The 21,380-nt window shown below is 42.1% G+C and overlaps 1 protein-coding gene across 1 annotated transcript; it reads left to right on the top strand.

Moving 5' to 3' along the window:
- Positions 1-11,656: 11,656 nt before the first annotated feature.
- On the top strand, positions 11,657-12,580 carry LOC308519007 (olfactory receptor 7A5-like; the record flags this gene model as incomplete). The annotated part of the gene is made up of 1 exon (XM_081090897.1): positions 11,657-12,580. One exon carries the CDS (start codon positions 11,657-11,659, stop codon positions 12,578-12,580), a length of 924 nt encoding a protein of 307 aa, XP_080947023.1.
- Positions 12,581-21,380: the final 8,800 nt, after the last annotated feature.

A 21,380-nucleotide genomic window follows, 5' to 3' on the forward strand; every position in this document is an offset into this window, starting at 1 on the left:
TGGTGGATCAATACCCCAGCTCTCTCACTCCTCAAGGGTGTGTCCTACACACTCTCAGAGGTCCCTGGAGGGACTGAGCCCTAGGTGCTCACTGCAGAAATTATTCATTCAAACTCTATTTGCTGCCTACACCACCCTGTCTCACATCCCTTTTTCTCTACTCATGCTTTCTAAGATCCACTTCTAAAAATGTGCCTGTAGTCAATCCTTATTGCAGGCTCTCCAGTGCAGGGAAGCCAGCCCAAGGCAGACATCTATTACAATTTCATTTCAACCGGGAAAACACTATAACTCCTGATTCACCTCTGAATCTCTGGCCAAATCTGTTGTGTTAGTGATTTACTTCTGGGCAACAAATTGCCCCAAATGTAAGGCCTAAAATAACACCAAATAGTTATGATCTCAAAGTTTTTGTGGGTCAGGAATGAGGTATGACTTCTCTGGGTTCTTTGCTTTCTCTAATGGGCCACAGTGTCAGCTGAGAGCATGATGAAGGAAGGGTCCATTCCCAAGGTGTTGTGGGCAGGACTCAGTTCCTCGCTGGCTGATCAGTAGGCAGCTCTCAGCTCCTCACCACATGGGTCTCTCCACAGAGCAGCTCACAATGTGGCAGCTGGTTTCACCTCAGCAAGAGACAGAAGGGGGGGGGGGGAGCGGAGAAAGAGAGAGAGAGAGAGAGAGAGAGAGAGAGAGAGAGAGAGAGAGAGAGAGAGACATGTGCCATAGGAGCAAGATGGAAAACTCAATCTTCTATAAACAAATCTTGAAAGTGATGTCTCACCACCATGGTCTTACTCTCCTGTTAGAAGTAAGTCATGAGGCCTTGCCCGCACTCAAGAAGAGGGCATTACATATGGATACCAGGAGGCAGGGATCATGAGGGCTGTCTTGCAGTCTGTCCTCTGATTTCCCCCTTCTTAGTGTATGGTACCAACAACAGCTCAGTTGTTCAGGCCCCAGATATGGGTGTCATCCTGTCCATAAGGCATTTTAACTTTGCTCCAAATAGCCCTTCTGATATCCTCTCCTTCCTTCATGCTGTCTTGGCCTTTCTTCTCTTCTTGGAAGCTCAGTCCCACCTCAGAACATTTTCACCTTCTGTTCACTCTGCCTGCAACTCTCTCACCCGAGACATCTGCATGGCTCCTCCTTCAGGGTGTTTCACAGGCAGCTGTCCAGGTGTCAGCTGGGACTACAATCTCCTCTGAAGGCTGGATCAGATAAGCACCCACTTCTTTCCAGCTCTAGCTTTAACATGATCTCTTTCAACATGCATTCTTGATTCGCTCTTTAATCCTGTGCAGTATACAGTTAACTTAGAGGGCTTGGGTGCTTCAATCCTGCACCTTCCAAAGGAAGGCCTGTCTGCCTGATGCCCTTGCCTTGCTCCTGAGAGGTCATCTTTAAGGACCAGGAGTGTCCTGCCCGATAAAAGTTTTTGTATGCTTTAGACCTTAGACCATGTCAGAGAATAATGCTCACAATGTGACTCTTGGTGGAGGCCTTGGGCCAACATGCACTATTAGCTTGTTCTCTGAAGAGGCTGAGGTCAGCCACATGACTGGTCAGCCAGGCTCATGTGAACAACTCCCAGTAAAAACTCTGGACATCAAGGCTCAGGTGAGTTTTCCTGGTTGGAAATACATCATTGTTGTCACACATCATTGCTGGGAGAGTTGACAGCTGGGATTGCACTGGGAGAAGATACCTGGAAGCTGATGTCTAGTATCCTCTGAGTCTCACCCATGTGCCTTTTTCTTTGCTGATTTTAATCTGTATCCTTCCCTGTAATCAACTGTGACCAGGGTTATAACACCTTTTCTAGGTTGTGAGTCTGAGTGATTCATTCACCCCAAACCCTAACCGTCATTCACCCAGCCCTCCTCTTTTGAGATATTTATTGCCTTTTTCACTGAATGTATATTCTTCTTCATTTGCTATTTCCTGTCTCTCTCCCCAGACAGAATGGAAAGCTGGAACCTTGTCAACAGTTCTCATAAGAGCAGAAGACCTGAGTGGCCAGGGGTCAGGTCCTAAGTGTGCCAATGTCTGGCGGGGTGGCCCTGGGTGAGCAACCTCACCTATCTGTGCTCCAGTCTCCCTATCAGTAAAACAGGAACAGGAGCATGAGATCCTCTTTCATAGACCACCGGGAGAGGGATGGACTGATTTATTAAGGCCCAGAAAGGCCTCTATAAGTACTAGCTTCTAAGTGTTGATTGCTACCCAGTATTAACAGCTCAGTTCAGGATAAAGAAATTCAGATGACCCCTCTGAGGCCTTTGATATGGAGAGGCAGGAGGCAACCAGAGATGCCCAGAGGATGGACAGCAGGACAGGAGAATTGCCAGGAAGGGCTGGAAATCCACCCTGTGGCTTTGTTCCCACACAGGCCTACCAAGGCTATTTGGAACTCTCCTGGGAGCCAGGCCCCTGGTCACCACAGCGGAGTAGATCCTGGGGAGTGGCCGAGGTCAGTAGGAAGGAGAGGGTGAGCAAAACCAAATTCTACAATCTGGGCTCCTAGGAAGAAATGTGTGGGAAGAACTGGGAAGTGGAGGGTCAGAGCAGCAGCTGGGCTTTTGGACACAATCCTACACATCCTTATGGGGAATGTCCCCCTCCCCACCCCTGCTTCTAGTTTCTTTACCATAGGTTTTTGTGGGTGCTCATGCCATATATTTTCAGGACACAGGAATCAGAAGCTCATGGTCTGAGTCTCCAGGGAGCAGTACTTCTGGAAACAAGACTAAAAGGAAGAGAACAGAGCCAGAGGGGGAGCACTGGGGTGTCGATTTGAGAGGCAATGGGAGGAGGTGCCTGGCTCTGAGCAGGCTCTGCACCTCACGATACCCACACCACCAGGGCTCTCACATCAGGGCCAGGCCTTGGCTGGGAATGAGGCCACTGTGGACTTATATGCAATCTGGGAGCTCCCTCTGCCTCTCTGAGCCTCAGTGTCCTTCCTAGTGACACAGGTGCTCAGATAAAATACTACAGTCATGTGTTTCTCCCTCTATCTCTGTCCCTCGCGAGCCACTCCGCCATCCCCCACCCCAATACCAACTTTAGCAAACTCTGAGGGCTCTGCTTTCAAAATCCATCCAGAATCCACCCACTTTTCACCTCTTCCATAGCCCCACCCTGGAACAGCCCCATTATTTCCCACTTGGAACAATGCAGACACCTCTGTCCTGGTCTTTCAGCTCCCAGTCCATACCCCCTACAGGCTGTTTTCCCAACAGTGGCCATAGGGCAACCTCAACTCAAAAACCCTTGGTGACTCCAGGGTCACTCAATACCAAAGTCAAAGACCTCCTTGTGACCCACAAGTCTCTACATGTCCTGCCCGGTCCCTCCCTGACATTATCTCCTCCCACTGTCCCCTCGCTATTTCCTCTAGCCCCACTCTGGTTTCCTACTGATCCTGTCTTTCATGCTTATGTTGAGTGGTGGATATACACAAGCATCTGAGATTCTGTGTGTGTGCGTGTCTGTGTGTGTGTGTGTGTGTGTGTGTTTGCCTTTGTTTAATTGTTCCTCATAATTCATAGGTTCCATATTTGAGAACTCATCTACTTGCACAGTGAAGTTGGAGAAGTGCTGGTCTAGACTAGGTGTTCTCACCTTTTAATGTGCACAATTGAGGCAGGATAATTACGTGTGTTGGGTACTGTCAGTGTTCAGCAGCATCCCCAGACATTGCCAAATAGCCCCTGAGGCACAGTCATCTCTGGTTGAGAACCACTGCCCCACAGTGAAAACTAGAAGCATCCAAACAGAATTACAATCAAAACCCCATCTCTTATCATTTTGTGCTTTGAGTAGAACAGTAAACTCCTTCAAGCCCCATTTCTGCAATGGGAAGAGAGTTCATAATAATAATACCTCATAGAATGGATTTTTCTAAAAATTAGATCATACAATTCTTACAAAATGATATTCTCAGTACATGTGTCATAACAATATCTAAATGTATCTCTTTATAGATATTTTATGAGGTACCAAATTTCATCTCTTAACTTGTGATATAAGTATAACATCCCTAACTTTTGACAAATATGTCAGAAAGCCAAAGAGTATGGTTCCCAGGATTGCACCTCTAAGGAACACAGTTCCACCTTGTTGAAGAGGAGAGTGCCAATTTTCCAGAAATATCTGGTCTATGTCCCATCCAAAATCAGACTTTGAAGAAAACATGAAGTCAGGGATGAGATAAGTTTAGACCTCTGGAAAACATGGAGCCATACAAACTAAGTACACTTGACTTCTATCCTGGTCTCTTGGGATCAGAGAATCATTAGGAAAAATTTCCTTTCTGCTTATTCCAGGTGGCCCAGAGGGAAATCATCTGCTTAGTAGTTGGAATGACATGATGGAAATGTTTCTTATGATCAGATATAGAGAGAGCTGTAAATATCTCTCTTGTGGACTCCCTAAACTTGTACAACCTTGATAGACAGGACATGGTTGTTGCTTTTGATTCCTAAGTCTGGCTCAAGAATTGATGCTTCAAGGCTTCCTGCTGTCTCGTGTGGGGACAGAGGTTCAGTCTCATCATCCACCATCCAGGGAGCAATTCAGACTTCCACACGGAGACCTACCTCTCAGAGACCCATCCAGGTGAGCCTGGGAGGCCAGTATGTACACCAGGAAAGGGTCAGAGAGGGTGGAACCTGAAAACTTTTACCTGAGTCACTGTGACTCTAAGCAGCCCAGCCTAGAAATGAGATATCTCTGTACTCTAGATTAAATGTGTAATTAATTTAGTTAATGCATTAAGAAATATGTGTTTGTTTGAATCTGCACTATAAAGACCTTAGTTTACAATTAAGTGATGGGAATGGATGTCCAGTTGGATGACACTATAGAATGAGTGAGATACATAAAATGATTGCAGTAAAATGAGAACATATCTGAGAAGTTTAGTTGTTTGAAGAGAAGAACATAGAGCATTAGGTGCAGATGACAGTGCAGTGGAGTGAGTGTTTGCATTAAATTTCAAATTAACAAATATTTCATAGTGAGGGACCAAATGACAGTTCATAACTTGTGATGTAAGGTTGAAATGCCAAATTGTTTTGGCTAATGAGTCATGAAGCCAGCCCAGTGCGTAACACCCAAAGTTTGTATCAAAGGAATTTAGTTAGTTCTCCTCCTTATTGAAAAAAAAATAGCAATTTTGTGAAGACTCCAGGGCCTGTGTCTTTAACACAAGTCAATATTTATATATCTGAGTTTTCTAATCAACACTAGAAATACCTTAAATCAGAGTTGGGATAAGGTGCTGGGAGGGTAGTCCTCTGAAAGCAAACAGATTTCATGAGAAAGAACTAGTAGATATTGGATTAACTTGACTTCTAAGCTGGTCTTTTGGGAACAGAATCTGCAGGAAAATATTCCCTTCAGTCCAGACCCACAGAGAAATCGGGTGATTAGAAGTTGATGTAACAAGACAGAAATGGACCTAATGAGCAGACATAGGAGCTGTAAATATCTCCTCATCTCCAGTCTCTCAGCGTGTGTGACCTTGGGCTGGGTGGGACCTGGTTGTTGCTTTTGGAATCCTAAGTTTGTCTAGGAGACCTGTGCTTGCCTCCTTCCTGCTGTCTTGTCTGGGCAGAGAGCTTCAGTTTCCATCATCAGCCATCCAGGAGGTTGGACTTCCCCATGGAGACCTTCCCCTCAGAGTTCCCAATCAGGTGAGTCCAGAGGTCCAGTAGGTACTACAGGATAGTGTCAGAGAGAGTCAAAGCCAAGCATATGTACCTGAGGTCTCTTGACAGGCATCAGCCTGTGGTAGGTTGTTTGCTTGATAAATAATTAATGATTAGTTAATGATGCTAAAAGGAGAAGTGAGCATTGATCTCAGCAACATATGGGTAATTGTTGACAATTAACTGATGGAAGACCAATGAGAAGTGGCAATGGGAGGCATAGAATATTTCAAGTAAAAGTAGAACATATACAATGAGTTTTGCAACTAAAGGAAGTAGGAAAATACAGTGCTAGGTATGGAAGCATGTTCAGTAAAATGAGGGCAGTTCTTCTTTGTTTTTATCATGGGATCTATTCAACTATGTTTCCATATTAATGGGAAAGATCCAGATCCAATATATTTCTTGTAAAGATTACCTTGCAACAGTAGTTCATAAAACATGCATTGCGTAGTATATCCTTTCACTCTGGGTATTCACTTCACATGCAAAAGAATTTATTTGATAAGTAAAAGGAGGTATGCTAAATAGCTTAACTTTGCAATTTCCTCATTACCTGTGACCTGAATATATTAGTGGTTTGTTATTCATTTGTTTTCTCTCTTATAAATTGTCTGTACAAGTCTTGACATTTGTGTAGTGGGGTCAGAGTGTTTTTATTCCTGTTTTTCATTGCATTCCTTTAAACAAGGAATTGGAGGGTTTTTCCCCCACTCACTTTGTTGTCATTGAGTACCTTCATGTATGTATAGTGGGGAATTGTGAGTGTCTATTGATAGGGTGGGCTCAAATCTGTCACTCAGTCATATTGTATTCTCTCTGTTGCTTTTTTATTTTTTACTTTTCTTACTGAAAAAAAATTTAGCTGCTAATTTTATATTCTTCACTTGGGAATCCTTGCTATAATACAAAAACAAAAAGTGAATGTTTTGAGTAGTTGATACTAATATATCACCCTACACACATATTGCCAACTTGTTTCACGTCTCTGTTATTCCTTATTGTTCCTGTTGGCCTTTGTCGTTAGCTCTATTTCCAAAATTTGAATCATCTTCTACCGTCCTCTGGAAGGCATTCTTTTTTACGTTTGACTACAGATTACCTTTACCTTCCATTAGCATACTTGAATTAATTTATTTTTCTATAAGAAGAAATTATAACTTAGACACTGCTTTCTCCCTGATTATAAAAGCCCTTCTATACTATTCTTTTATTTGCAAGTCTGTGGAATTTTAAGCTGGAATTAGTGGACCATGTTGATAATATTGACTTATTATTATTTTCTGTCTTTATATAGATCAATTTGATTCTAACTTTATTTTGTTTCATACAATTGTTTTGTAACCACTACACTTAACCTAATATCATTCCTACTGATAATCTTTAGTCCATACATTCTTAAGTTTTGTAAAAAATGTGTCTTCCTATGTTATGCACACATGCACAGTCATATGCTTTTATACAAATGCGTAATAGCATCCTGTGCCCATCAGAAATTCTCTTTGTGTTGTACAGTCTTTTTTTTCCGTGTGCCCACTCTTCCTTATTACTCAACGATACCTTATGGTCTTCCCTCCAATCAACTAGCGTGATGCCAATTCAGCATTACTATGTGCACTTAATATTTTAAGAAGTGGCTGTGCTAGTCACACTTTGAAAGTCTTCCATATACTTTCTCAATACATTGCAATTATAACAATTATTCAAAAACATTCTGAGATTGTTACATTAAAACTCCGGTTCTCCACCAGAGGTAGTATTGTTTTCCATGGGACATTTAGCAATGTCGAGAGACATTTTGTTTGTCACATGGGAGGTGCAGATAGAATCCAGTGATGCACAGGAGAGACCACACCACAGACAATGATCTGGCTCAGAATGTCAATAGAGCAGAGATTGAGAAACCACGACTGAAAGAATATATGTACTTGTAATAGCATCTTCAGATTGGTTTCCCAATGTTGTAACACGTTATAGTTCTGCCAGAAAAGAAAATAGACTACCCCTTTGTTACCTGTTTGAAAGTTCCAACCCCAGTCAGTGTGACACCTTTTTAAGTTTTTGCCCAGGCTTACAGGTATGCAAAACCTCTTTGTTGTTTCCTGAACTTTTTCTAAGTTTGATCAGTCATATATTTGTTGTTCTTTTCAATTTGAATATTATTGTTACATGCTTTTATTATTCCATTATTAGCATTTAAAATATTTTTAAAAATTATTATGGTGGGGTAGGTAGAAGAGAGTAAAAGGGGAGATAAATGGTGATGGAAAGAGGCTTAACTTTGGGTCTTGAGCACACATTACAAAATACAGATGATATATTATAGAATTCTAAACCTGAAACCTATACACGTTTATTGATTGTCACCCCAATAAATTCAATAAAATTTTAAAAATAAAAAAGTATTATTTTTCAATTGGCTTGTTTTGGCCATAAAAATGTTTTACATTTTATTTAGTTAAAATGTCTGTCTTATTACCTTTGAGGCTCCTAACTTAATTGCAATGGTTTGGCCCATCTATAAACATTAATATGCAGTTTTCTCTATGCTCACCTAAAAAGGATAAGATACTCTTACACTGAGTAGGCAATCCCTTGAAGTTTTTGTAACATGACTGGTATAGGGGATCAACTTCATTTTCTTCCAAGAAAATATTTATTCTTCCAGGTTTATTCAACAATTTAATCTTTTCAAAAATATTGAATTGCAACCTTACCTTGTGTTAATATATACTGAGCCCTAATTCCTGATTTATTCAACAAACAATAATGGAGCATCTGCTATTTTCCTCTATTTCTAGGAACATTATAGATTATCTTCTACTAGAGGCCTGGTGCACCAATTCATGCACTGGTGGGGTCCCTCAGCCTGGTTTGTGCCCTCTTGCAATCTGGGAACCCTTGGGGGATGTCAGACTGCCAGTTTCGGCCTGATCCCTGCAGGCCAGGCCGAGGGACTCCACCAGTGCATGAATCTGTGCACGGGCCTCTAGATCTTTGGTTAATCTCTTCCCATTCTCCCCCCTTCCTCTTTCCCTCAGAGATTCACCAGTCTGTCCCATGTTTCCATGCCTGTGCATTGAGCATTTGCCTCCTGGTGCTCAGTGTGCATCATAGCTACTGGTGGAACGATCAAATAGTTGAACAGTTGAATGGTCGTGTAGGCTTTTATATATATAAATGTCTATGCCTTTGCCAATTAATTACTAATCTATATTGGTGTCACTAAAGTATTGCTATTTTACACCTTGTTTCTGTTACTTTTTGATGCTAAGCTCAATTTTCTTTAATTGATTTCAGTTGCTTTAAAATCACTCTGTTTAACCAGGTTTCATTGTCTCTGTCATTCCTTTAATTTCATAACTTCACATTTACTTAAATGTGTTCTTATTTAAATGCACATATATTCACAGACATTTGTGAAAAAACAAAGGCGAACTAAGGTGAATTCTTGCTTGTTTGGATCTGGCACAGTGAAGTCAGAGTACCATGAAATAAATGTTTGCATGAGAAGGTGCTCAAGCTAAATTATGTGAAGAAAGTTACTCAGTGTAGAAGGATGGCTCCTCAGGGTGTGTGCAGGATTTATTGATCATGTCTTGGGAAGCCTTTGCATGTTAGATGAAAACTGGAACCAGAATTAGACTGTGCCAATTCACTTGTCAAAAATGAGGTCAAAACCCAAACTCCAAGAAAGACAATGATGCCACATTAGAAAAGTAAGAAAGGGGCTTGTCTCGTCTGCCATCAACTACATAATGACCTACTGTAACTTGACAAACAATGGGTCCATGCTGCCTGACACTACTTAAGCCAATTAAGCACAGACAGTGTTGAATCATATATGAGCATTTTTTTTCCAAGACTGAAGGTAGTATGGGAGAGCAGTAAGTCATCCACAAAAATCTGCTAAGCACCCCACTATAAGCCAGCTGCTTATATTGGGTAAAAGTACAAAGATTACATGTGGAAGTAGCCAAAGGGTATGGCAAATGGGCAGTTAACAGGTAAGCAGGCTGGAGATTTGCAAAGGCCTGCAGGTATGCAAAAGGACTGGGGATATTCAAAGGGCTTAGTGATATGCAAGGGCTGAGGTCTTCAAAGGGCTGGTGGCTCTGATTTCTGAAACAAAGTTGTTGATCTTTCCATGATAAGAGGCAGCTCAAAATGGGAGGATGGGCTGCATCTCCAGGTGAGCTCTCAGGTCCCCTGTGTGCAACTGCCAGCCAGGTTACAATGTGCCTTCTTTAATCAGAACAAAACAGTCACTGTTAACAATTCATGATTAATATTTCTACAATTCTAGCTGGTCCCCCAACATTCTATTTCTGCCCCTATCACTACTGGCCAAATAAATATAGAAGAGGCACAGGAAAAACCGGTCTTCTGCTTGATGTTAAAAATATTCAAACTGTGTTGTTTTTGTACATTTCCTTTTGTGAATTATTGGTTTATTTTTTGGTAATTTTTCCTTTGGGGTAGTCAATCTGTAAGTTGTTTCACACCATATGTTTATAACTACTTCTGTCTTTTGGAGAAAGTTATTTTTTCTCCTTTATTATTTTTGCTTGGCCTCAAGGGGGTGTTATTTGGGTTGGAAAGCTGCTAGAATCCAAAGATTTTGCTTCCTCATCATCTCTCAGGGGCCAGCTGAGCTCATTAGATCTCTTTTCTTCCTCATGTGCATTTTATTCCTGTTCATGTTTCTTTAAATGCAAGGCAGATAATGGACATAGCCATATGAAACCTCAAGCGTATTTGTCCATGGGAGGCTTATGATAAGAATATCTAGGTACTATTTCTAAATTCTTCTTGGAAAATATACTTGATCTGCACAACTTGACTTGTATTTACTCCTAGAGTGAGAAAGACTTGGCAATAACACAAATGAAGAGGCCATTGTGTGTACGTGTGCGTGTGTGCGTGTGCCTCATAAACTGAGAGCAGTGCTCAGAACAGAGGTGCCTAGACTCTTTTCCAATGTGACTCTAATAGCAAGGGAAGGTAGTAAGGAGGATATCCTGTTTGATTAACTGGATGCTTTTGCAACCAGATTAATAAAGTGCAACATTTACAAAGTGTGCATTTACATAGTGTTCAACAGCAACATGCAGGCTACCTTGTTCTTACTATTCTCTGCCACCATCTCTCACCCTCTCTGCCTTGCTCATTCCCCTGGACGCACTGGGTCATTGTGAGCATCGTTTTTTCTCAAACAACCATCTTCTGAGGGTCTTGGCATTGACTGTTCCTTTTTGTCTGCCAAGAACTTCCCCCTTAGTCTCTAGCTTATTCTTCTTTGAAGTATCTATTTAACAATGGCCTGTTGGCAAGTCTTGGCTAAACTCTATAAAAAAACACACACACCCTCTACCCACTCTCTCCATTTAATGTGATTTTCTCTTCTTTACAGCATCTGTACCATTGGATATGTTATATTATCGTTTTTATTTGATTAAATTCTGTCTTCATCATTAATTTGTAGAGACTTTTATTTAAAGCATTCCTATACTCTGAACAGTGCCATGAACATAGTCTATAGTCAACATACAGGGTGTCTCCAAACATGTATACACACTGTACAAGCTGATAGGTCAATTTTGAAAATAAAATGCATTTTGATAAACACTGCCTTTATAATTATTCAAAGTGTGGGTTACATTTTTGGGACACCCTATATATACCTCAAATGAATGAAAGATATCCTCAATAAAACAGCAATATACATTATGTTTGAAGAATTGATTGATAAAAAAAGGAAATTCTAATGAGAAATGGCAATAGAGATGACGTAATGGAAACCAGATCATACACCAAATATGGAAATTATTTTCCTGATTCTAAAATATAAATGTGTCATTTATTCTCTGTTACTAATGCTGGCTAATGTGAAAATTTGTTTTTCATTTTTTCTATTTTCTGATAGTCACCTCTGACACATGGAACCAGGCAATGATACGCATATTTCAGAATTCCTCCTCCTGGGACTTTCACAGGCACTGGAACTACAACCCCTCATATTTGGGCTTTTCCTCTCTATGTTCCTGATCACTGTGTTTGGAAACCTGCTCATCATCCTGGCTGTCAGCTCAGACTCCCATCTACACACTCCTATGTACTTCTTCCTCTCTAACCTGTCCTTGGTAGACATCTGTTTCACCTCCACCACCGTCCCAAAGATGCTGGTGAACATCCAGACACAGAGCAAAGCCATCACCTATGAAGGCTGCATCACACAGATGTATTTTTATACACTTTTTGTAGTGTTGGACAACTTCCTCCTGACTGTGATGGCCTATGACAGGTTTGTGGCCATCTGCCACCCCCTGCACTACACAGTCATCATGAACCCCCGGCTCTGTGGACTGCTGGTCCTGGTATCCTGGATTCTGAGTTTCTTAAATTCCTTGCTACATAGCTTAATGGTGTTGCATCTGTCCTTCTGCTCAGACTTAGAAATCCCACACTTTTTCTGTGAACTCAATCAGGTGCTTCAACTTGCCTGTTCTGACACCTTTCTTAACAACATTATGATATATTTTTTAATTGTGCTACTAGGTGGTGGTCCCCTTGTAGGGATCCTTTACTCTTACTCTAAGATAGTCTCCTGTATATGTGCAATCCCTTCAGCTCAGGGGAAGTATAAAGCATTTTCTACCTGTGCTTCTCACCTCTCAGTTGTCTCCTTATTTTATGGTACGAGCCAAGGAGTTTATCTCACCTCTGCTGCTTCCCAAAATGCACAGTCAAGTGCAATAGCCTCGGTGATGTACACTGTGGCCACACCCATGCTGAACCCCTTCATCTACAGTCTGAGGAACAATGACATAAAGAGGGCCCTGGTAAGATTCCTTGGCAGGTAAGCTTTTCAAGGGCCAACTGTACTAGGCTGAAGAAGTGACCATGAATGAAGGGTTCAAAACCTCAGAGCCCTATTATTTTCTGATATAAATTAATCCAATCTTTTGACCATACATAATTGGAAATTCTCATCTCATGGGTTAACATGAATTCTTTTAGCATAATTTATTCTCTTATGGTATCCTATCATTCAAAGTATTATTTCTATTGTTTCCTTGAAAGAGTAGTCATGAGTTATACTCTCCTATGGACATAAGTACATTTGGGTAGTAAGGATATTTACATAATTTTCTGGAGGAAAATTGGAGACCGCAGTTTTCATGGTGCACATCTAATCATTAAAGTGTGGATAGGATGTCTCTGTGTCTGTGTTCTTATTCACTGGGTGAATAATTACCTGGAGAGTTTTATGTGCTTTTTCTGAACTATTTTTCTGCTTCTTCTGAAAACTTTCAATGTACTCCTTACTAATGTGCTTCTTTCTAGTGCTCTAAGTTAAATATCTCCTCTTTTCTAAACCTTTTCAAATCCACCAAGGGACAGTGAGTGAACAATGTCCATATCATACAATATATGTCTGAATGAAGCTTATCTCACACATATTTTCTCCACAAGTCACATCCCAGCCTCCCTGCACTTAGAAACATTATAAGGGGGTACCAATTTCAACAGTGAAATCACCAACAGAAAGAACAAAACTGTAAAATGTGTGGCACTACAGAGACTATGAAAACTACACATTTATGGTATCAGAGCTGAAACAAGAAAGCAGAGTCATGCCTTGTTGGACCTCAGATTAGAAGTGGCCAGTAAGCAATTCAGATTGTTCTCTTCTCTGTGCATGTTTGAGAACTACTGAGTTCTTACCAGTACTGATTTTAGGATGCAAATAAGTGTTTGCAAGTTGGTGAGTTCTCAAATGTGGAATCTGTGAATAACGAGGAATGACAGAACAAATGCACACACACACACGCACAAACATACAGAATCTCAAGTGTGTGTGTCTGTGTGTGTGCCCACGATTCATCATAAGCAATAATCACAGGAATAGTAGGAAGCCAGTGGGGCTGGAGGAAATAACAAGGGGACAGTGTGAGGAGATGATGGCAGGGAGGGACAGAGCAGGACATGTAGAGCTGTGTGGGTCACAAGCACTTCTTAGACTTTTGTTTTTGAGTGTGGTGGGAGCAGAGGTTGTATTCAGGGCCCTCTTTATGTTGGGTGAACAGCCTGTGTGTGTGTGTATGTGTGTGTGGGGAGGGGGAGCAGGAGTGGAGTGGAGCTGAAAGGTCAGGGAAGAAGTGACTGAACTGTTCCAAGTAGAAGACAATGGGGCTTATCCATGGTAAGGCCATGGAGGAGGTGAAAAGTGGGTGGATTCTGGATGGATTTTGAAAGTAGAGCACTCAGGGTTTGTTGATTCTGGGGTCTTGCGGGGATAGAGAGCAACAGAGATAGAGATACAGATGACTCTAGGATTTTGACTTGAGCACCTGGACCACGAGGAAAAATACTGAGGCCCACAGAGGTAGAGGGAGGTGCCCAGGTTCCAGATGGGCCCCCAGTGGCTTCATACCCAGCCAAGGCCTGGCCCTGATGTGAGAGCTCTGGTGGTTTGGATATCATGAGGGGCAGAGCCTGCTCAAAACCAGGCACCTTCTCTCATTGCCTCTCAAGTCCACATCCCAGTACTTCCCCTCTGGCTCTGTTTTCTTCCTTTTAGTCTTGTTTCCAGAACTACTGCTCCCTGTAGACTCAGACCATGTGCTCCTGATTCCTTTGTCCTGAAAATAGATGGCATGAGCACCCATGAAAGCCTTATGTGGCAGAGGCTGGAAGCAGTGGTGGGGAGAAGGAGATTTCTCCCTTGGGGTTGGATAGGCCTGTGTCTAGAAGTCCAGCAGCATCTCCAGGGCAACCAGGAGAGGAGAGGAATCCTCTCAAGCCAGGCCAAACAGGCGGCTCCCCAGGGCAGCCTTCCTTTGAGGCCCTCTGGTGCCCACCCCGAGCCATGGTTCCAGCTTCTCTGACCCTCCATCTCCCAGTTCTTGCCGCACATTTCCTCCTAGGAGTCATGATTGTAGCATTTGATTTACCTCACTCCCTCCTTCCTACACAGCTCTGCCACTCCTCGGGACCTCCTTTCCAGTGGCTCCATGAACCTGGCTACCCAGGGAGTCTCAAATAGCTCCAGCAGGCCCTGTGTGGGACCAGAGCCCTTCCTGGCACATTTCCTGCCCTTCTTTCCACCATCTGGGCATCTCTGGGTCCCTCCTGTCTCTCCATGTCAAAGGCCTCAGAGGAGTTTTCTTAACTCACTTGTCCTTAACTGAGCACTGACACCTGCCCTAGTTACTGCTTTTCTAGGTTATGAGTCTAAACAGAGACCAATACTTGGAAGCACGTGCTTTTAGAGGCCTTTCTGGGCCTTAATAAATCAGCCCACTCATCTCCCGATGGTTGATGAAGGAGGAACTTGTGTTTGTGTTCCTGTTACAAGATAGGGAGACTGGAGAAAAGAACCCAGAGAAGCCATACCTCATTCCTGATCCACAAAAACTGTGAGATCATAACTATTTGCTGTTATTTTAGGTCCTTACGTTTGGGGCAATTTGCTGCACAGCAATAAATCACTAGCACAACATATTTGGCCAGAGATTAAGAGGTGAATCAGGAATTATAGTGTTCGCCCAGTTGAAATAAAATTGTAATAGATGTGTGCCTTGGGCTGGTTTCCCTGAACGGCAGAGTCTGAGATAAGGATTGAGTGTGGGTACATCATTAGCAGTGGATCTTACAAAGCATGAGAAGAGAAGAAGGGACATGAGACAGGGAGGTGTAGCCAGCAAATCATGAGAGTTTGAATGAACAATTTCTGCAGTTGGCACGGGGGTCAGTCCTACCAGGGACCTTTGAGAGAGTAGAACATACCCCTGAGGAGTGAGGGAGCTGGGTAATTGATTTACCAAAAGTGGTGGAGGGTCATTCTCAGGGATGCAAACTCCTTATCAATTTTGATCTGCAGCCACATGGGCCACAGAAAGCCCTTAGGCAGAATGTCACGAGTGTTCACCAGAGCAGGGACTACAGGGAGACGAATGAGGCACAAAGATTAATTGTTCCCTTGGCCCCTGTTCTAAAATGTCTCAGCACATTGCTGTGACAGATCCTGTCTTATTTAACATTTTGCTATTTAAATCATCATGAATGTTTTGCATTAATTTTGATTTTTTAATATACTTAATTTAAATAAGAGTCATCTTGACTACTTGAGTTCCTTGGTGTCCCTTAAATTTTGTTCCAGCCCTGGGGATCATGGATGAGGGCATCAGTACACATGGAAGAGGACTCGGGTGTCAGCTGCCACATCTGAATAGCGTGGGCTCAGTTCTGCTCTAGTAATAAGCAAACTCCAAATCTCCATGGTTTAATGCATCAGAGATTTTCCTTCTCACCTAGCTACTGTCTGCACACAAAGGAAAAGAAAACAGTGTGTGGCCACTTAGGTCTCCTGCCCTGGATTTTTTTCTTTTTTGGTTTTATAAATACATTTTTATTGATTTCAGAGAAGCAGGGAGAGGGGAGAAAGATAGAAACACCAATGATGAGAGAGAATCATTGATATGCTGCGACCTGCATGCCCCCTATTGGGGATGGAATCTGCAACCCAGGCATGTGCCTTTGACTGGAGTCAAACCCAGAACTCTTCAGTCTACAGGTTGATGCTCTATCCACTTAGCCAAACCTGCTAGGGCTGGATTTTTTTCCTAATGTGGTGAAATACAGGTAACATAAAAGTTACCATCTAACCATTATTTAAGTTGACAGTTCAGTGCATTAAGTACATTCACATGCAACCATCACCACCATTCATCTCCAGACTTTCTTATCTTCACAAATTGGCAATTGGTCCCCATTAAACATTCATTCCTCCACCTCCTCCCCCAGCCCAAGGCACCCACCATTCTACTTCTTGTCTCTATGAGTTTGACACCTCTAGGGACCTCATAAAAGTGGAGTCACACAGTATTTGCCCCTCTATGACTGGCTTCTTTCACCAGCATGATGTTCTTAAGGAACATCCATGTGGTAGCATGTGTCAGAATATGGTTCCCTTTACTAAAAATTTAAAGTGGTAAAAAACACATAACAAAATTTATCATTGTAACCATTTTTAAGTGTGCAGTTCAGTAGGGTTAAGTACCTTCACATTGTTGTGCAACTAACCTCCAGAATTTTTTAAAATATATTTTATTGATTTCTTACAGAGAGGAAGGGAGAGGGATAAAGAGTTAGAAACATCGATGAGAGAGAAGCATAGATCAGCTGCCTCCTGCACACCCCCTACTGGAGATGTGCTTGCAACCAAGGTACATGCCCTTGATAGGAATCAAATTTGGGACCCTTCAGTCTCCAGACTGACGCTCTATCCAGTGAGCCAAACCAGCTAGTGGTAGAATTTTTATCTTGGAAAACTGAAACTCTACACTCACTAAACACTAACTCCCCATTCCTCCTCTGCCCAAGCCTGGTGACAACCATTTTATTTTTAGTTTCTATGGATTTAACTCCTTAAGATATGTCATATGAGTGAAATCATGCAGTATTTGTATTTTTGTGATTGGCTTCTCTCACTGAGCATAATGATAGCAACTCTCCTTCCTCTTTCAAAATCCTATTTCTCTGTTGTATGTGCATTTCAAATGTCACCTTCTTCCATCAGGAACTCCACCCCCAAGCAATGCAAGTATTGGATTGGATTATGAATATGTTAAGAGCAGATCAATAAAACGAAAAGGGCTGTCTACATGAGGATGCCCAAAAAAGATGGTTATCAATAAAGTAACAGCTTTCTATTTCTGTTAATCAATGAGTTAAGTCCTTAGAGTGAAGATATCTGGAAGGAAAAAGTTTTACTTTTTAAACCTAGAAATGACAAGCTGGAGATAAGCGGCAGAGGGGTGATGTTTATATTTGGAGGGGCCTGATCCTTTAGAGTAGAATTTCCACATCTGCTCATTAAACATATTTTTACTCTCATTCTTCTCTCTAAGATTATTCAGCCATTGAGGGTCAATATAGAAATAAAACTTTACTGAGTTAAAATTTACACAATTGGTAGCCTGTTTGCAGAGATGTCCCCCATTCTTTGTCTGTTTCCATGTCTTCGTCAATGTGACTGTAAGCTCCTCCCACCCAGAGTTGAAGTCTTCTTCTCCACCTTTGAATCTGGGCTGGACTTAGGATTTTCTTTCTTTAGTTGTTTTGGTCAAATTAATGGTGGAAGTGATAGTGCGTTTTACCAGGCCTTGGTGCATTTCTACTGCTCTCGGAACCCTGGCTGAGCCATGTGAACAAATCCAGGGGCCTTCCAGAGAAGAAGAGGACATGGGGACAGAGCTCATTTATTCCAGCCAAGTCCTCCCTAGATCAGTCACCATAGCTGAGTCCCTAATACATTAGAAAGCCCAGCCAAGGTCAGCAGAGACATCCCTGCTGACCCATAGCTGACCCATAGCTGACCCATAGATGACTGCAGCCTCATGAGGAGACCAGCAGGGATCAGAACACCTCCTCACTACACAAGCCCATTGGAAAATAAAGGAATTGTATTAAACAATTTGCTTTTAAGATGGCTTACTATACAGCAATAGTGAATTGATACTATAATCAAAGCAAACAGAACTGAGGGAAATGTTAGTAATCTGCTACTTCTTACTTTTGGCATTTGTACTGATATTTGAGGACAGCACTCACTATCATTCTGTTATTCAAATGCATTTCAGATAACTGTATAGCAGTGCCTCCACTGAGTTCCCTTCCAGGTAGTCAGGGCAGGGTAGAAGGACATGCATGTTTGTGCAGGAAAATTTGTGATTCTTATTCACATGACTTGGCAGAATTTTAACTCCTGTGTGATTCATCCTTTGATCATAAAGATAGTATATATTCTTGAGTATAAAGCAGATATATGTATTGTATGATATTGAGATTGTTCACTCACTGTCCTTTCAGTGGGTTTGAAAAAAAGTTTAGAAAAAGGTAGATATTTCATTTAAAGCACTAGAAGGAGGCACATTTGTAGGGATCACAAATTGAAAATTTTCAAACAGAAACAGGAAAATAACTCTGAAAACAAACAAACATAAAACAATTCACACTATGGATCCTTACACATGAACCTCATATTTTATACTTTATTTTTTAATTGATGTTTTAAAGAGAAAGGAATGAAGAAAAAGAGAGAATGGAAAAGAGAAAGAGAGAGAGAAAAAAACATCAATGTGAAAGAAAAACATTGATTGATTGCCTCCAGTATGCACCATGCCTGGGGATGTAACCTGCAACCTCGATATATGCCCTACAGCATTTTTGGTGCACGGTTAGACACCCCAACCAAGGAAGCCACTGGGTAAAGACCATATTGCACAGTTTAGAATTGATGTCTAGAATTTTTGTGTAGTAATAAATTATATGGCTATTTTTGTTTCCTTATATTTAAGGTCATCTCTAACTATAACCATATAAGATCAGTCTATTTATTAAAATATATATTTCCATGCAGATTCTTCTTGGACACATGTATTCGATAGTCGGTTTTTTACAGTGGATATGGTAGGCATGTGGTCACACAGCTGAACAAAAGAATGAAGAATATAAAACCAGGAGACCAGCTATAAAACATACTAGCATGTTGAAGTCTACATCATCAAGAAGAGCAGTAAAGGTGGTGCTACAGAAACTAATGATGAGCATGTAAGTGAAAACTGTGATCTCAGATTTTCCTCCACAATAAAATTATACAAATGACCTAAGTAGCCAAGAGTAGTTTTTTCCATAGGGGTAATATAATTCATGACCATATTTTCAGGGAAACAATAGAAAAATTACTAGGAATCCTATATAATAAGAGAGGAATATGCTAATTAGCTGGGACACCCTCACAGGTAACGTCAGGCAGGAGCGAGTGGGCGTGGCTGCCAGCCCCAGGAGGCTGGGCATGTGAGGCTTCGTCAAATAAAATAAAAGGCATTCACATGTCTGAAGACGACTGTGTTCAAGGAGGAAGGGCTCCAGTTTTGTTTTCTCACACCCAGTTAGGAGGACTCCCTGGGCGGTCCTCCCCTCCGAGCCCTGAGAGGATGGGCGCTCTGCTCCGCCTGGGATTCCGGAGGGGAGGTGGAGTGAAGTACTTTCCCTCTGGGACCCCGCTCTCCCTTGGAGCCCTGCGCGGAGGGCCCTCTCTCTGGGAACCCGGAAATCCACCTCCCGGGGTGACTGTGCAGCAGCCAGGCCTGGCCAGCCTCAGGCAGGGCAACCTACCCAGAGGACATGTGGCTGCCATAGTTGAAGTCATCCTCGATGGAGGAGCGGGGGTAGTGGGGATTGGAGTGGCCATGTCAGCAATGGAAACCCAGCTCCCCATCAAATGAGTAGAGCTCACGGACCTCAGTGGTCCTTGGTCACTTCCTGAGCAGCAGTCAGCCCCCACCGGGATCAAACCCAAAACCTAAGAAGGTGCCCTGACAGAATGGAACCCAAACCTTTGCTGTGGCAGAGGAGCTCCAACCCACAGCAGGGGCCAGTGCACGCCAGAGGGGTTTTGTTGAGGGACCCTGACAGGCAGCGTGCAGTACAGTGGGTTAGAACCTCCTCCTGATTCAGCAAGGTTGCGGGTTGGAACCCTGGTCAGGGAACAGACAAGAAGCAACCAAAGAGAGCATAATAAGTGGAATAGCACACTGATGTTTCTCTCGCTCTCTTCCTCTCTCTAAAATAATCAATCAATAAAAATTAAAATACAAAATAAACCCTCTGACCCTAACCAGTTTGGCTCAGTGGATAGAGCGTTGGCCTGTGGACTGAGGGGTCTCCGATTAGATATGGGTCAAGGGCATGTACCTTGGTTGCCCGCACATTCCCAGTGGGGAATGTGCAGGAATTTGCTGATAGATGTTTCTAACTCTCTATCCCTCTCCCTTCCTTTCTGTAAAAAAACCAATAAAATATATTTAAAAAAAAAATAAACCTTCTGGCTTGCAAAGTTGCTAAAACAGCTAGAAAGCAAAGTCCCATCCCTTTCCGTTCATTCAACAAATACTTCATATGCTCCTTCAATAATCACACTGGGGATGGGTGTTTGTTTGTTTGTTTGTTTTGGTTAATTCTCACCTGAGGACATTTTTGCATTGATTTTTTTTTTTTTTTTTTTTTTTTTTTACAGAGAGTAGAAGTGAGGGAGAAAGACAGAAACTAATGTGAGAGATATCAATTGGTTGCCTCCTGCTGAATCCCCAACCAGGGCCCTGGATTAAGCCCAGGTACTTGCCCTTGATCAGAATCTAACCCAGTACCCTTTAGAGAAAGGAAGGGAGAGGGAAAGAGAAAGAGAAACATTGATCAGTTGCCCAAGCAATCCAACAGGGATGAAACCCATAACATGTATTTGTGCCCTTACCTGGAATCAAACCCATGACCCTTTGGTGCATGGGAGGACACTCTAACTACTGATCCACACCAACCAGGGCCTGGAGGTACATTAAAAATTTTTTTTTCAGATCTGCCCTTGCCAGGTGGCTCAATTGGTTGGAGTCACAACCTGTATACCAAAGGATTTCCTGTTGGATTCTAAGTTAGGGCACATACTTAGGTTTAGGTTAGATCCCACGGGGTCAGCATGTGCAGAGGCAGCCTACTGGTATTTCTCTGTCACATGGATGTTTCTCTCTCTAAAAATCAATTTTAAAAACATTCTCAGGTGAGAATTAAAAATATATATATATATATATAAAATTTTCAGAT

Source organism: Myotis nattereri, assembly GCF_964212035.1.
Source record: "Myotis nattereri genome assembly, chromosome: 5".
Taxonomy (NCBI): Eukaryota; Metazoa; Chordata; class Mammalia; order Chiroptera; family Vespertilionidae; genus Myotis; species Myotis nattereri.